Source organism: Oncorhynchus tshawytscha, linkage group LG22 (genome assembly GCF_018296145.1).
Source record: "Oncorhynchus tshawytscha isolate Ot180627B linkage group LG22, Otsh_v2.0, whole genome shotgun sequence".
Classification (NCBI taxonomy): Eukaryota; Metazoa; Chordata; class Actinopteri; order Salmoniformes; family Salmonidae; genus Oncorhynchus; species Oncorhynchus tshawytscha.
Genome location: NC_056450.1, coordinates 44,703,752 through 44,720,262, shown reverse-complemented (window position 1 = coordinate 44,720,262; position 16,511 = coordinate 44,703,752). Strand labels below are relative to the sequence as shown.

Below are 16,511 nucleotides of genomic sequence, written 5' to 3'. Positions count from 1 at the left end.
ATATCTCAAAGTGCTGTACAGAAACCCAGCCTAAAACCCCAAACAGCAAGCAATGCAGGTGTAGAAGCACGGTGGCTAGGAAAAACTCCCTAGAAAGGCCAAAACCTAGGAAGAAACCTAGAGAGGAACCAGGCTATGTGGGGTGGCCAGTCCTCTTCTGGCTGTGCCGGGTGGAGATTACAACAGAACATGGCCAAGATGTTCAAATGTTCATAAATGACCAGCATGGTCATATAATAATAAGGCAGAACAGTTGAAACTGGAGCAGCAGCACGGTCAGGTGGACTGGGGACAGCAAGTAGTCATCATGTCAGGTAGTCCTGGGGCATGGTCCTAGGGCTCAGGTCCTCCGAGAGAGAGAGAGAGAGAGAGAAAGAGAGAATTAGAGAACGCACACTTAGATTCACACAGGACACCGAATAGGACAGGAGAGGTACTCCAGATACAACAAACTTACCCTAGCCCCCCGACACATTAACTACTGCAGCATAAATACTGGAGGCTGAGACAGGAGGGGTCAGGAGACACTGTGGCCCCATCCGAGGACACCCCAGACAGGGCCAAACAGGAAGGATATAACCCCACCCACTTTGCCAAAGCACAGCCCCCACACCACTAGAGGGATATCTTCAACCACCAACTTACCATCCTAAGACAAGGCTGAGTATAGCCCACAAAGATCTCCGCCTTGGCACAACCCAAGGGATGACCACATCAGTGAATCAACCCACTCAGGTGACGCACCCCTTCCAGGGACGGCATGAGAGAGCCCCAGTAAGCCAGTGACTCAGCCCCTGTAATAGGGTTAGAGGCAGAGAATCCCAGTGGGAAGAGGGGAACCGGCCAGGCAGAGACAGCAAGGGCGGTTCGTTGCTCCAGAGCCTTTCCGTTCACCTTCCCACTCCTGGGCCAGACTACACTCAATCATATGACCCACTGAAGAGATAAGTTTTCAGTAAGGACTTAAAGGTTGAGACCGAGTTTGCGTCTCTGACATGGGTAGGCAGACCGTTCCATAAAAATGGAGCTCTATAGGAGAAAGCCCTGCCTCCAGCTGTTTGCTTAGAAATTCTAGGGACAATTAGGAGGCCTGCGTCTTGTGACCGTAGCGTATGTGTAGGTATGTACGGCAGGACCAAATTTGAGAGATAGGTAGGAGCAAGCCCATGTAATGCTTTGTAGGTTAGCAGTAAAACCTTGAAATCAGCCCTTGCTTTGACAGGAAGCCAGTGTAGAGAGGCTAGCACTGGAGTAATATGATCAAATTTTTTGGTTCAAGTCAGGATTCTAGCAGCCGTATTTAGCACCAACTGAAGTTTATTTAGTGCTTTATCCGGGTAGCCGGAAAGTAGAGCATTGCAGTAGTCTAACCTAGAAGTGACAAAAGCATGGATACATTTTTCTGCATCATTTTTGGACAGAAAGTTTCTGATTTTTGCAATATTACGTAGATGGAAAAAAGCTGTCCTTGAAATGGTCTTGATATGTTCTTCAAATGAGAGATCAGGGTCCAGAGTAACGCCGAGGTCCTTCACAGTTTTATTTGAGACGACTGTACAACCATTAAGATTAATTGTCAGATTCAACAGAAGATCTCTTTGTTTCTTGGGACCTAGAACAAGCATCTCTGTTTTGTCCGAGTTTAAAAGTAGAACGTTTGCAGCCATCCACTTCCTTACGTCTGAAACACATGCTTCTAGCAAGGGCAATTTTGGGGCTTCACCATGTTTCATTGAAATGTACAGCTGTGTGTCATCCGCATAGCAGTGAAAATTAACATTATGTTTTCGAATAACATCCCCAAGAGGTAAAATATATAGTGAAAACAATAGTGGTCCCAAAACGGAACCTTGAGGAACACCGAAATTTACAGTAGATTTGTCAGAGGACAAACCATTCACAGAGACAAACTGATATCTTTCCGACAGATAAGATCTAAACCAGGCCAGAACTTGTCCGTGTAGACCAATTTGGGTTTCCAATCTCTCCAAAAGAATGTGGTGATCAATGGTATCAAAAGCAGCACTAAGGTCTAGGAGCACGAGGACAGATGCAGAGCCTCGGTCCGATGCCATTAAAATGTCATTTACCACCTTCACAAGTGCCGTCTCAGTGCTATGATGGGGTCTAAAACCAGACTGAAGCATTTTGTATACATTGTTTGTCTTCAGGAAGGCAGTAAGTTGCTGCGCAACAGCCTTTTCTAAAATTTTTGAGAGGAATAGAAGATTCGATATAGGCCTATAGTTTTTTATATTTTCTGGGTCAAGGTTTGGCTTTTTCAAGAGAGGCTTTATTACTGCCACTTTTAGTGAGGTTGGTACACATCCGGTGGATAGAGAGCCGTTTATTATGTTCAACATAGGAGGGCCAAGCACAGGAAGCAGCTCTTTCAGTAGTTTACTTGGAATAGGGTCCAGTTTGCAGCTTGAAGGTTTAGAGGCCATGATTATTTTCATCATTGTGTCAAGAGATATAGTACTAAAACACTTGAGCGTCTCTCTTGATCCTAGGTCCTGGGAGAGTTGTGCAGACTCAGGACAACTGAGCTTTGAAGGAATATGCAGATTTAAAGAGGAGTCCGTAATTTGCTTTCTAATAATCATTATCTTTTCCTCAAAGAAGTTCATGAATTTATCACTGCTAAAGTGAAAGTCATCCTCTCTTGGGGAATGCTGCTTTTTAGTTAGCTTTGCTACAGTATCAAAAAGGAATTTCGGATTGTTCTTATTTTCCTCAATTAAGTTAGAAAAATAGGATGATCGAGCAGCAGTGAGGGCTCTTCGATACTGCACGGTACTGTCTTTCCAAGCTAGTCAGAAGACTTCCAGTTTGGTGGAGCAGCAGTGAGGGCTCTTCGATACTGCACGGTACCGTCCTTCCAAGCTAGTCGGAAGACTTCCAGTTTGGTGGAGCAGCAGTGAGGGCTCTTCGGTACTGCACGGTACTGTCTTTCCAAGCTAGTCGGAAGACTTCCAGTTTGGTGGAGCAGCAGTGAGGGCTCTTCGATACTGCACGGTACTGTCTTTCCAAGCTAGTCTGAAGACTTCCAGTTTGGTGTGGCGCCATTTCCGTTCCAATTTTCTGGAAGCTTGCTTCAGAGCTCGGGTATTTTCTGTCTACCAGGGAGCTAGTTTCTTATGAGAAATGTTTAGTTTTTAGGGGTGCAACTGCATCTAGGGTATTGCGCAAGGTTAAATTGAGTTCCTCAGTTAGGTGGTTAACTGATTTTTGTCCTCTGGCGTCCTTGGGTAGACAGAGGGAATCTGGAAGGACATCAAGGAATCTTTTTGTTGTCTGTGAATTTATAGCACGACTTTTGATGTTCCTTGGTTGGGGTCTGAGCAGATTATTTGTTGCAATTGCAAACGTAATAAAATAGTGGTCCGATAGTCCAGGATTATGAGGAAAAACATTAAGATCCACAACATTTATTCCATGGGACAAAACTAGATCCAGCGTATGACTGTGACAGTGAGTGGGTCCAGAGACATGTTGGACAAAACCCACTGAGTCGATGATGGCTCCGAAAGCCTTTTGGAGTGGGTCTGTGGACTTTTTCATGTGAATATTAAAGTCACCAAAGATTAGAATATTATCTGCTATGACTATAAGGTTCGATAGGAATTCAGGGAACTCAGTGAGGAATGCTGTATATGGCCCAGGAGGCCTGTAAACAGTAGCTATAAAAAGTGATTGAGTAGGCTGCATAGATTTCATGACTAGAAGCTCAAAAGACGAAAACGTCATTTTTTTTTTTGTAAATTGAAATTTGCTATCGTAAATGTTAGCAACACCTCCGCCTTAGCGGGATGCACGGGGGATATGTTCACTAGTGTTGCCAGGAGGTGAGGCCTCATTTAACACAGTAAATTCATCAGGCTTAAGCCATGTTTCAGTCAGGCCAATCACATCAAGATTATGGTCAGTGATTAGTTCGTTGACTATAATTGCCTTTGAAGTAAGGGATCTAACATTAAGTAGCCCTATTTTGAGATGTGAGGTATCAAAATCTCTTTCAATAATGACAGGAATGGAGGTCTTTATCCTAGTGAGATTGCTAAGGTGAACACCGCCATGTTTAGTTTTGCCCAACCCAGGTCGAGGCACAGACACTGTCTCAATGGGGATAGCTGAGCTGGCTACACTGACTGTGATAGTGGCAGACTCCACTGTGCTGGCAGGCTGGCTAACAGCCTGCTGCCTGGCCTGCACCCTATTTCATTGTGGAGCTAGAGGAGTTAGAGCCCTGTCTATGTTGGTAGATAAGATGAGAGCACCCCTCCAGCTAGGATGGAGTCCGTCACTCCTCAGCAGGTCAGGCTTGGTCCTGTTTGTGGGTGAGTCCCAGAAAGAGGGCCAATTATCTACAAATTCTAACTTTTGGGAGGGGCAGAAAACAGTTTTCAACCAGCGATTGAGTTGTGAGACTCTGCTGTAGAGCTCATCACTTCCCCTAACTGGGAGGGGGCCAGAGACAATTACTCGATGCCGAAACATCTTTCTAGCTGATTTACACGCAGAAGCTATGTTGCGCTTGGTGATCTCTGACTGTTTCATCCTAACATTGTTGGTGCCGACGTGGATAACAATATCTCTATACTCTCTACACTCGCCAGTTTTAGCTTTAGCCAGCACCATCTTCAGATTAGCCTTAACGTCGGTATAAATATAAACGGTAATTAAAAAGTAAAAACCGTAAAGTTGTCAGGTAGCAAAATAGGTTGGCAACAAAACGCACAGCAACACGTAAACAAGTCTGCAGGTTGTGACCGGAAATGACGTGATGACGTACGACCCTCTAACTGGACTCTACTACGACCCTAACTCACAGGTAGCACATACTCTACTACGACCCTAACTCACAGGTAGCACATACTCTACTACGACCCTAACTCACAGGTAGCACATACTCTACTACGACCCTAACTCACAGGTAGCACATACTCTACTACGACCCTCTATCTGTACTCCGACAGTATATCTCAATGGTATATCTCGACGGTATATCTCAACGGTATATCTCGACGGTATATCTCGACGGTATATCCTGACGGTATATCCCGACAGTATATCTCAACGGTATATCCTGACGGTATATCTCAACGGTATATCCTGACGGTATATCCCGACAGTATATCTCAACGGTATATCCTGACGGTATATCTCAACGGTATATCCTGACGGTATATCTCAACGGGATATCCTGACGGTATATCTCAACGGTATATCCTGACGGTATATCTCAACGGTATATCTCAACGGTATATCCTGACGGTATATCTCAACGGTATATCCTGACGGTATATCTCAACGGTATATCCCCACAGTATATCTCAATGGTATATCCCAACGGTATATCTTGATTGTATATCTCAACTTGAGTGAGTTTAAACAACTCAACTCAGTGACACACACAAACATCATACACTTGGCAGTAAAAATATGAACTAATCTCTTCCTCCTCACCTCTCCCACCCCCTCCCTCCCCCTCACTTCTCCACCTCCCTCCCTCCCCCCTCTCTGTCTCTAGTACTACTATAACAGGGTCACTCAGCAGTATATGTACTGGGACGGAGAGAAGCAGACATATATTCCAGCTCCCGCCCAATCAACTGAGACTGTTGTTGCCCCTGGTGATAACACCGCCCCCTCTAACCCCCCCTCTGCTGCCCTCGGGGGCAAGGAGAAGAAAGACAAGCCCAAAAACAAGACAGCACAACAGGTAACACACACACACAGCACAACACACAAAACACTGTACACACAATATACACACACCGTACACACACACACCATACGCTCACATTCACACATATGCAGGCGTGAACACTAAGCTATGTTGTGTGTTCTCAGATAGCGAAGAACATGGAGCGTTGGGCTAAGAGTCTGAACAGACAGAAGGAGAACGTTCGCTCTCTCTCCTCTTCCTCCTCCGTGACCCCTGTGGCCTCTATGGCTCTTTCCCCTGGTGACACCTGGGCTCCTGGACTCGGTCGCCTTGACGACCGCAGAGAGTCCGCCAGCGCAGACGCCGGATATGCTGTCCTGGAGAAGAAGGTAACACACACACACACACATACACACACACACATACACACACATACACACACACAGAGCCAGTGACTTTTCTTGTCTGTGGCCTGTAGGGGGCGTTATCTGAAAGAGCTCAGATCATCCTGGACCAGCTCAGACACACAGACCACAGAGAGGTACACCCCCCTTCTCTCTCTCTCTGTCTCTCTCTCTGTGTCTCTCTCTTTCTCGCTCTCTCTGTCTCTGTGTCTCTCTCTCTGTCTCTCTGTCTCTCTCTGTCTCTCTCACTGTCTCTCTGTCTTTCTCTCTCTGTCTTTCTCTCTGTCTGTGTCTCTCTGTCTCTGTGTCTCTGTGTCTCTCTGTCTCTCTGTCTCTCTGTCTCTCTCTGCCTCTCTCTATTCTACTGTTTCCCCTCTTTTTCTATATCTGCCATCTCCCTTGACCTATTTGTTTTTTCTCTCCCTCTCTCTGTAGCGCTCCCCTTCTCAGGTGCAGGGTTTGGTGCCGGCCTACAATGGAGAGACGGACAGCGAGGGAGAGGAACGAGGAGAGAAGGATGAGAGGATGACAGACTGGGCTAAGCTAGCCTGTCTGCTGTGTAGGAGACAGTTCCCCAACAAGGAGGCTCTCATACGACACCAGCAGCTCTCAGAGCTACACAAGGTGCTTATAACACACCTATGCATGTAGTGAGGTGGTATTAGAGTGGTAGATGTCTCCTTTATGGCTCTAATCTGATAGTGGTAATGGGGTGGTAGATGTCTCCTTTATGGCTCTAATCTGATAGTGGTAGTGGGGTGGTAGATGACTCATTTATGGCTCTAATCTGATAGTGGTAGTGGGGTGGTAGATGTCTCCTTTATGGCTATAATCTGATAGTGGTAGATGTCTAGTCTCCTTTATGGCTCTAATCTGATAGTGGTAATGGGGTGGTAGATGTATCCTTTTTGGCTATAATCTGATAGTGGTAGATGTCTAGTCTCCTTTACGGCTCTAATCTGATAGTGGTAGTGGGTGGTAGATGTCTAGTCTCCATTATGGCTCTAATCTGATAGTGGGGTGGTAGATGGCTAGTCTCCTTCGTGGCTCTAATCTGGTAGTGGGGTGGTAGATGTCTAGTCTCCATTATGGCTCTAATCTGGTAGTGGGGTGGTAGATGACTCCATTATGTCTCTAATCTGATAGTGGGGTGGTAGATGGCTAGTCTCCTTTGTGGCTCTAATCTGATAGTGGTAGTGGGGTGGTAGATGTCTAGTCTCCCTTATGGCTCTAATCTGATAGTGGGGTGGAGAGGTTGAGTCTACTTTATGGCTCTAATCTGATAGTGGTAGTGGGGTGGTAGATGTCTAGTCTCCTTTATGGCTCTAATCTGATAGTGTAGTGGGGTGGTAGATGTCTAGTCTCCATTATGGCTCTAATCTGATAGTGGTAATGGGGTGGTAGATGTCTCATTTGTGGCTCTAATCTGATAGTGGTAATGGGGTGGTAGATGTCTCATTTATGGCTCTAATCTGATAGTGGTATTGGGGTGGTAGATGTCTCCTTTATGGCTCTAATCTGATAGTGGTAGTGGGGTGGTAGATGACTCCTTTATGGCTCTAATCTGATAGTGGTAGTGGGGTGGTAGATGATTCCTATATGGCTCTAATATGATAGTAGTAGATGTCTAGTCTCCTTTATGGCTCTAATCTGATAGTGGGGTGGTAGATGTCTAGTCTCCCTTATGGCTCTAATCTGATAGTGGTAAGGGGGTGGTAGATGTCTAGTCTCCTTCATGGCTCTAATCTGATAGTGGTAGATGTCTGGTCTCCTTTATGGCTCTAATCTGATATTGGGGTGGTAGATGGCTAGTCTCCTTCGTGGCTCTAATCTGATAGTGGTAGTGGGGTGGTAGATGTCCAGTCTCCATTATGGCTCTAATCTGGTAGTGGGGTGGTAGATGACTCCATTATGTCTCTAATCTGATAGTGGGGTGGTAGATGGCTAGTCTCCTTTGTGGCTCTAATCTGATAGTGGTAGTGTGGTGGTAGATGTCTAGTCTCCATTATGGCTCTAATCTGATAGTGGTAGATATCTAGTCTCCTTTATGGCTCTAATCTGATAGTGGTAGTGGGGTGGTAGATGTATCCTTTTTGGCTATAATCTGATAGTGGTAGATGTCTAGTCTCCTTTACGGCTCTAATCTGATAGTGGTAGTGGGTGGTAGATGTCTAGTCTCCATTATGGCTCTAATCTGATAGTGGGGTGGTAGATGGCTAGTCTCCTTCGTGGCTCTAATCTGGTAGTGGGGTGGTAGATGTCTAGTCTCCATTATGGCTCTAATCTGGTAGTGGGGTGGTAGATGACTCCATTATGTCTCTAATCTGATAGTGGGGTGGTAGATGGCTAGTCTCCTTTGTGGCTCTAATCTGATAGTGGTAGTGGGGTGGTAGATGTCTAGTCTCCCTTATGGCTCTAATCTGATAGTGGGGTGGAGAGGTTGAGTCTACTTTATGGCTCTAATCTGATAGTGGTAGTGGGGTGGTAGATGTCTAGTCTCCTTTATGGCTCTAATCTGATAGTGTAGTGGGGTGGTAGATGTCTAGTCTCCATTATGGCTCTAATCTGATAGTGGTAATGGGGTGGTAGATGTCTCGTTTATGGCTCTAATCTGATAGTGGTAATGGGGTGGTAGATGTCTCATTTATGGCTCTAATCTGATAGTGGTATTGGGGTGGTAGATGACTCCTTTATGGCTCTAATCTGATAGTGGTAGTGGGGTGGTAGATGGCTAGTCTCCTTTGTGGCTCTAATCTGATAGTGGTAGTGTGGTGGTAGATGTCTAGTCTCCATTATGGCTCTAATCTGATAGTGGTAGATATCTAGTCTCCTTTATGGCTCTAATCTGATAGTGGTAGTGGGGTGGGAGATGATTCCTTTATGGCTGTAATCTGATGGTGGGAGATGTCTGGTCTCCTTTATGGCTCTAATCTGATAGTGGGGTGGTAGATGTCTAGTCTCCCTTATGGCTCTAATCTGATAGTGGTAAGGGGGTGGTAGATGTCTAGTCTCCTTTATGGCTCTAATCTGATAGTGGTAGATGTCTAGTCTCCCGTATGGCTCTAATCTGGTAGTGGTATTGGGGTGGTAGATGTCTAGTCTCCTTTATGTCTCTAATCTGATAGTGGTTGGTGTCTAGTGTCCCTTATGGCTATAATCTGATAGTGGTAGAGGTGGAGAGGTTGAGTCTACTTTATGGCTCTAATCTGATAGTGGTAGGGGGTGGAGAGGTTGAGTCTACTTTATGGCTCTAATCTGACAGTGGTAGTGGGGTGATAGATGTCTAGTCTCCTTTATGGCTCTAATCTGATAGTGGTAATGGGGTGGTAGATGTCTCATTTATGGCTCTAATCTGATGGTGGTAGATGTCTCCTTTATGGCTCTAATCTGATAGTGGTAGTGGGGTTGTAGATGTCTCATTTATGGCTCTAATCTGATAGTGGTATTGGGGTGGTAGATGTCTCCTTTATGGCTCTAATCTGATAGTGGTAGATGTCTAGTCTCCTTTATGGCTCTAATCTGATCGTGGTAGTGGGGTGGTAGATGACTCCTTTATGGCTCTAATCTGATAGTGGTAGTGGGGGGGCAGATGACTCCTTTATGGCTCTAATCTGATAGTGGTAGATGTCTAGTCTCCTTTATGGCTCTAATCTGATAGTGGTAGTGGGGTGGTAGATGATTCCTTTATGGCTCTAATCTGATAGTGGTAGATGTCTAGTCTCCCTTATGGCTCTAATCTGATAGTGGGGTGGAGAGGTTGAGTCTACTTTATGGCTCTAATCTGATAGTGGTAGTGGGGTGGTAGATGTCTAGTCTCCTTTATGGCTCTAATCTGATAGTGGTAATGGGGTGGTAGATGTCTCATTTATGGCTCTAATCTGATAGTGGTATTGGGGTGGTAGATGTCTCCTTTATGGCTCTAATCTGATAGTGGTAGTGGGGTTGTAGATGTCTAGTCTCCTTTATGGCTCTAATCTGATAGTGGTAGTGGGGTGGTAGATGTCTAGTCTCCTTTATGGCTCTAATCTGATAGTGGTAGTGGGGTGGTAGATGTATAGTCTCCTTTATGGCTGTAATTTGATTGTGGTAGTTGGGTGTTAGATGTCTAGTCTCCCTTCTGGCTCTAATCTGATACGGCTCTAATCTGATAGTGGTAGATGTCTGGGCTCCCTTACGGCTCTAATCTGATAGTGGGGTGGTAGATGTCTCGCCTCCCTTATGGCTCTAATCTGATAGTGGTAGTGGGGTGGTAGATGTCTATTCTCCCTTTTGGCTCTAATCTAACTGATAGTGGGGTGGTAGATGTCTAGTCTCCTTATGGCTCTAATCTGATAGTGGTAAGGGGGTGGTAGATGTCTAGTCTCCTTTATGGCTCTAATCTGATAGTGGTAGATGTCTGGTCTCCTTTATGGCTCTAATCTGATATTGGGGTGGTAGATGGCTAGTCTCCTTCGTGGCTCTAATCTGATAGTGGTAGTGGGGTGGTAGATGTCTAGTCTACTTTATGGCTCTAATCTGATAGTGGTAGTGGGGTGGTAGATGTCTAGTCTCCATTATGGCTCTAATCTGATATTGGGGTGGTAGATGGCTAGTCTCCTTCGTGGCTCTAATCTGATAGTGGGGTGGTAGATGTCTAGTCTACTTTATGGCTCTAATCTGATAGTGGTAGTGGGGTGGTAGATGTCTAGTCTCCATTATGGCTCTAATCTGGTAGTGGGGTGGTAGATGACTCCATTATGTCTCTAATCTGATAGTGGGGTGGTAGATGGCTAGTCTCCTTTGTGGCTCTAATCTGATAGTGGGGTGGAGAGGTTGAGTCTACTTTATGGCTCTAATCTGATAGTGGTAGTGGGGTGGTAGATGTCTAGTCTCCATTATGGCTCTAATCTGATAGTGGTAATGGGGTGGTAGATGTCTCATTTATGGCTCTAATCTGATAGTGGTAATGGGGTGGTAGATGTCTCATTTATGGCTCTAATCTGATAGTGGTATTGGGGTGGTAGATGTCTCCTTTATGGCTCTAATCTGATAGTGGTAGTGGGGTGGTAGATGACTCCTTTATGGCTCTAATCTGATAGTGGTAGTGGGGTGGTAGATGATTCCTATATGGCTCTAATATGATAGTAGTAGATGTCTAGTCTCCTTTATGGCTCTAATCTGATAGTGGGGTGGTAGATGTCTAGTCTCCCTTATGGCTCTAATCTGATAGTGGTAAGGGGGTGGTAGATGTCTAGTCTCCTTCATGGCTCTAATCTGATAGTGGTAGATGTCTAGTCTCCTTTATGGCTCTAATCTGATATTGGGGTGGTAGATGGCTAGTCTCCTTCGTGGCTCTAATCTGATAGTGGTAGTGGGGTGGTAGATGTCCAGTCTCCATTATGGCTCTAATCTGGTAGTGGGGTGGTAGATGACTCCATTATGTCTCTAATCTGATAGTGGGGTGGTAGATGGCTAGTCTCCTTTGTGGCTCTAATCTGATAGTGGTAGTGTGGTGGTAGATGTCTAGTCTCCATTATGGCTCTAATCTGATAGTGGTAGATATCTAGTCTCCTTTATGGCTCTAATCTGATAGTGGTAGTGGGGTGGGAGATGATTCCTTTATGGCTGTAATCTGATGGTGGGAGATGTCTGGTCTCCTTTATGGCTCTAATCTGATAGTGGGGTGGTAGATGTCTAGTCTCCTTATGGCTCTAATCTGATAGTGGTAAGGGGGTGGTAGATGTCTAGTCTCCTTTATGGCTCTAATCTGATAGTGGTAGATGTCTAGTCTCCCGTATGGCTCTAATCTGGTAGTGGTATTGGGGTGGTAGATGTCTAGTCTCCTTTATGTCTCTAATCTGATAGTGGTTGGTGTCTAGTGTCCCTTATGGCTATAATCTGATAGTGGTAGAGGTGGAGAGGTTGAGTCTACTTTATGGCTCTAATCTGATAGTGGTAGGGGGTGGAGAGGTTGAGTCTACTTTATGGCTCTAATCTGACAGTGGTAGTGGGGTGGTAGATGTCTAGTCTCCCTTATGGCTCTAATCTGATAGTGGTAAGGGGGTGGTAGATGTCTAGTCTCCTTCATGGCTCTAATCTGATAGTGGTAGATGTCTGGTCTCCTATATGGCTCTAATCTGATAGTGGTAAGGGGGTGGTAGATGTCTAGTCTCCTTTATGGCTCTAATCTGATAGTGGTAGTGGGGTGGTAGATGTCTAGTCTCCATTATGGCTCTAATCTGGTAGTGGGGTGGTAGATGACTCCATTATGTCTCTAATCTGATAGTGGGGTGGTAGATGGCTATTCTCCTTCGTGGCTCTAATCTGATAGTGGTAGTGGGGTGGTAGATGTCTAGTCTCCATTATGGCTCTAATCTGGTAGTGGGGTGGTAGATGACTCCATTATGTCTCTAATCTGATAGTGGTAGTGGGGTTGTAGATGTCTAGTCTCCTTTATGGCTCTAATCTGATAGTGGTAGTGGGGTGGTAGATGTCTAGTCTCCTTTATGTCTCTAATCTGATAGTGGTAGATGTCTAGTCTCCCTTATGGCTCTAATCTGATAGTGGGGTGGAGAGGTTGAGTCTACTTTATGGCTCTAATCTGATAGTGGTAGTGGGGTGGTAGATGTCTAGTCTCCTTTATGGCTCTAATCTGATAGTGGTAATGGGGTGGTAGATGTCTCCTTTATGGCTCTAATCTGATAGTGGTAGTGGGGTTGTAGATGTCTAGTCTCCTTTATGGCTCTAATCTGATAGTGGTAGTGGGGTGGTAGATGATTCCTTTATGGCTCTAATCTGATAGTGGTAGATGTCTAGTCTCCTTTATGGCTCTAATCTGATAGTGGGGTGGTAGATGTCTAGTCTCCCTTATGGCTCTAATCTGATAGTGGTAAGGGGGTGGTAGATGTCTAGTCTCCTTTATGGCTCTAATCTGATAGTGGGGTGGTAGATGTCTAGTCTCCCTTATGGCTCTAATCTGATAGTGGTAAGGGGGTGGTAGATGTCTAGTCTCCTTTATGGCTCTAATCTGATAGTGGTAGATGTCTGGTCTCCTTTATGGCTCTAATCTGATATTGGGGTGGTAGATGGCTAGTCTCCTTCGTGGCTCTAATCTGATAGTGGTAGTGGGGTGGTAGATGTCTAGTCTCCATTATGGCTCTAATCTGATAGTGGTAGATATCTAGTCTCCTTTATGGCTCTAATCTGATAGTGGTAGTGGGGTGGGAGATGATTCCTTTATGGCTGTAACCTGATAGTGGTAGTGGGGTGGGAGATGTCTGGTCTCCTTTATGGCTCTAATCTGATAGTGGGGTGGTAGATGTCTAGTCTCCCTTATGGCTCTAATCTGATAGTGGTAGATGTCTAGTCTCCCGTATGGCTCTAATCTGGTAGTGGTCGTGGGGTGGTAGATGTCTAGTCTCCATTATGGCTCTAATCTGATAGTGGTAGATGTCTAGTGTCCTTTATGGCTCTACTCTGATAGAGGTAGGGGGTGGAGAGGTTGAGTCTACTTTATGGCTCTAATCTGATAGTGGGGTGGTAGATGGCTAGTCTCCTTTGTGGCTCTAATCTGATAGTGGGAGATGTCTAGTCTACTTTATTGCTCTAATCTGATAATGGTAGTGGGGTGGTAGATGTCTAGTCTCCTTTATGGCTCTAATCTGGTAGTGGGGTGGTAGATATCTAGTCTCCTTTATGGCTCTAATCTGATAGTGGTAGATGTCTAGTCTCCTTTATGGCTCTAATCTGATCGTGGTAGTGGGGTGGTAGATGACTCCTTAATGGCTCTAATCTGATAGTGGTAGTGGGGGGATGACTCCTTTATGGCTCTAATCTGATAGTGGTAGATGTCTAGTCTCCTTTATGGCTCTAATCTGATAGTGGTAGTGGGGTGGTAGATGATTCCTTTATGGCTCTAATATGATAGTGGTAGATGTCTAGTCTCCTTTATGGCTCTAATCTGATAGTGGGGTGGTAGATGTCTAGTCTCCCTTATGGCTCTAATCTGATAGTGGTAGTGGGGTGGTAGATGTCTAGTCTCCATTATGGCTCTAATCTGGTAGTGGGGTGGTAGATGACTCCATTATGTCTCTAATCTGATAGTGGGGTGGTAGATGGCTATTCTCCTTCGTGGCTCTAATCTGATAGTGGTAGTGGGGTGGGAGATGATTCCTTTATGGCTGTAACCTGATAGTGGTAGTGGGGTGGGAGATGTCTGGTCTCCTTTATGGCTCTAATCTGATAGTGGGGTGGTAGATGTCTAGTCTCCCTTATGGCTCTAATCTGATAGTGGTAAAGGGGTGGTAGATGTCTAGTCTCCTTTATGGCTCTAATCTGATAGTGGTAGATGTCTAGTCTCCCGTATGGCTCTAATCTGGTAGTGGTATTGGGGTGGTAGATGTTTAGTCTCCTTTATGTCTCTAATCTGATAGTGGTTGGTGTCTAGTGTCCCTTATGGCTATAATCTGATAGTGGTAGAGGTGGAGAGGTTGAGTCTACTTTATGGCTCTAATTTGACAGTGGTAGTGGGGTGGTAGATGTCTAGTCTCCTTTATGGCTCTAATCTGATAGTGGTAATGGGGTGGTAGATGTCTCATTTATGGCTCTAATCTGATAGTGGTATTGGGGTGGTAGATGTCTCCTTTATGGCTCTAATCTGATAGTGGTAGTGGGGTTGTAGATGTCTAGTCTCCTTTATGGCTCTAATCTGATAGTGGTAGATGTCTAGTCTCCTTTATGGCTCTAATCTGATCGTGGTAGTGGGGTGGTAGATGACTCCTTTATGGCTCTAATCTGATAGTGGTAGTGGGGGGGGGGATGACTCCTTTATGGCTCTAATCTGATAGTGGTAGATGTCTAGTCTCCTTTATGGCTCTAATCTGATAGTGGTAGTGGGGTGGTAGATGATTCCTTTATGGCTCTAATATGATAGTGGTAGATGTCTAGTCTCCTTTATGGCTCTAATCTGATAGTGGGGTGGTAGATGTCTAGTCTCCCTTATGGCTCTAATCTGATAGTGGTAAGGGGGTGGTAGATGTCTAGTCTCCTTCATGGCTCTAATCTGATAGTGGTAGATGTCTAGTCTCCTTTATGGCTCTAATCTGATAGTGGTAGTGGGGTGGTAGATGTCTAGTCTCCATTATGGCTCTAATCTGGTAGTGGGGTGGTAGATGGCTATTCTCCTTCGTGGCTCTAATCTGATAGTGGGGTGGTAGATGTCTAGTCTCCATTATGGCTCTAATCTGATAGTGTTAGTGGGGTGGTAGATGTCTAGTCTCCTGTATGGCTCTAATCTGATAGTGGTCGTGGGGTGGTAGATGTCTAGTCTCCATTATGGCTCTAATCTGATAGTGGTAGATGTCTAGTGTCCTTTATGGCTCTACTCTGATAGAGGTAGGGGGTGGAGAGGTTGAGTCTACTTTATGGCTCTAATCTGATAGTGGGGTGGTAGATGGCTAGTCTCCTTTGTGGCTCTAATCTGATAGTGGGAGATGTCTAGTCTACTTTATTGCTCTAATCTGATAATGGTAGTGGGGTGGTAGATGTCTAGTCTCCTTTATGGCTCTAATCTGGTAGTGGGGTGGTAGATATCTAGTCTCCTTTATGGCTCTAATCTGATAGTGGTAGTGGGGTGGTAGATGTCTAGTCTCCTTTATGGCTCTAATCTGATAGTGGTAGTGGGGTGGTAGATGTCTCGTCTTCTTTATGGCTGTAATCTGATAGTGGTAGATGTCTCCTTTATGGCTCTAATCTGATAGTGGAAGTGGGGTGGTAGATGTCTAGTCTCCTTTATGGCTCTAATCTGATAGTGGGAGATGTGTAGTGTCCTTTATGGCTCTAATCTGATAGTGGTAGTGGGGAGGAAGATGTCTGGTCTCCATTATGGCTCTAATCTGATAGTGGTAGATGTCTAGTGTCCTTTATGGCTCTACTCTGATAGAGGTAGGGGGTGGAGAGGTTGAGTCTACTTTATGGCTCTAATCTGATAGTGGGGTGGTAGATGTCTCGTCTTCTTTATGGCTGTAATCTGATAGTGGTAGATGTCTCCTTTATGGCTCTAATCTGATAGTGGAAGTGGGGAGGAAGATGTCTAGTCTCCTTTATGGCTCTAATCTGATAGTGGTAGTGGGGAGGAAGATGTCTAGTCTTCTTTATGGCTCTAATCTGATACTGTTAGTGGGGTGGTTGATGTCTAGTCTCCTTTATGGCTCTAATCTGATAGTGGTAGTGGGGTGGTAGATGTCTTGTCTCCCTTATGGCTCTAATCTGATAGTGGGGTGGTAGATGTCTAGTCTTCTTTATGGCTCTAATCTGATACTGTTAGTGGGGTGGTTGATGTCTAGTCTCCTTTATGGCTCGTATCTGATAGTGGTAGTGGGGTGGTAGATGTCTAGTCTCCTGTATGTCTCTAATCTGATAGTGGTAGATGTCTAGTCTCCTTTATGGCTCTAATCTGA

At 45.2% G+C, this 16,511-nt stretch overlaps 1 protein-coding gene across 1 annotated transcript in view; it reads left to right on the top strand.

Annotated features, from left to right (window-relative positions):
• LOC112242496 (RNA-binding protein 10) overlaps positions 1-16,511 on the top strand; it is a 63,917-nt gene that overhangs the window by 43,198 nt on the left and 4,208 nt on the right. The window contains 4 exon segments of the mRNA XM_042304335.1: positions 5,534-5,725; positions 5,857-6,060; positions 6,150-6,212; positions 6,511-6,699. Of these exon segments, the coding sequence (XP_042160269.1) occupies positions 5,534-5,725; positions 5,857-6,060; positions 6,150-6,212; positions 6,511-6,699 (648 nt within the window).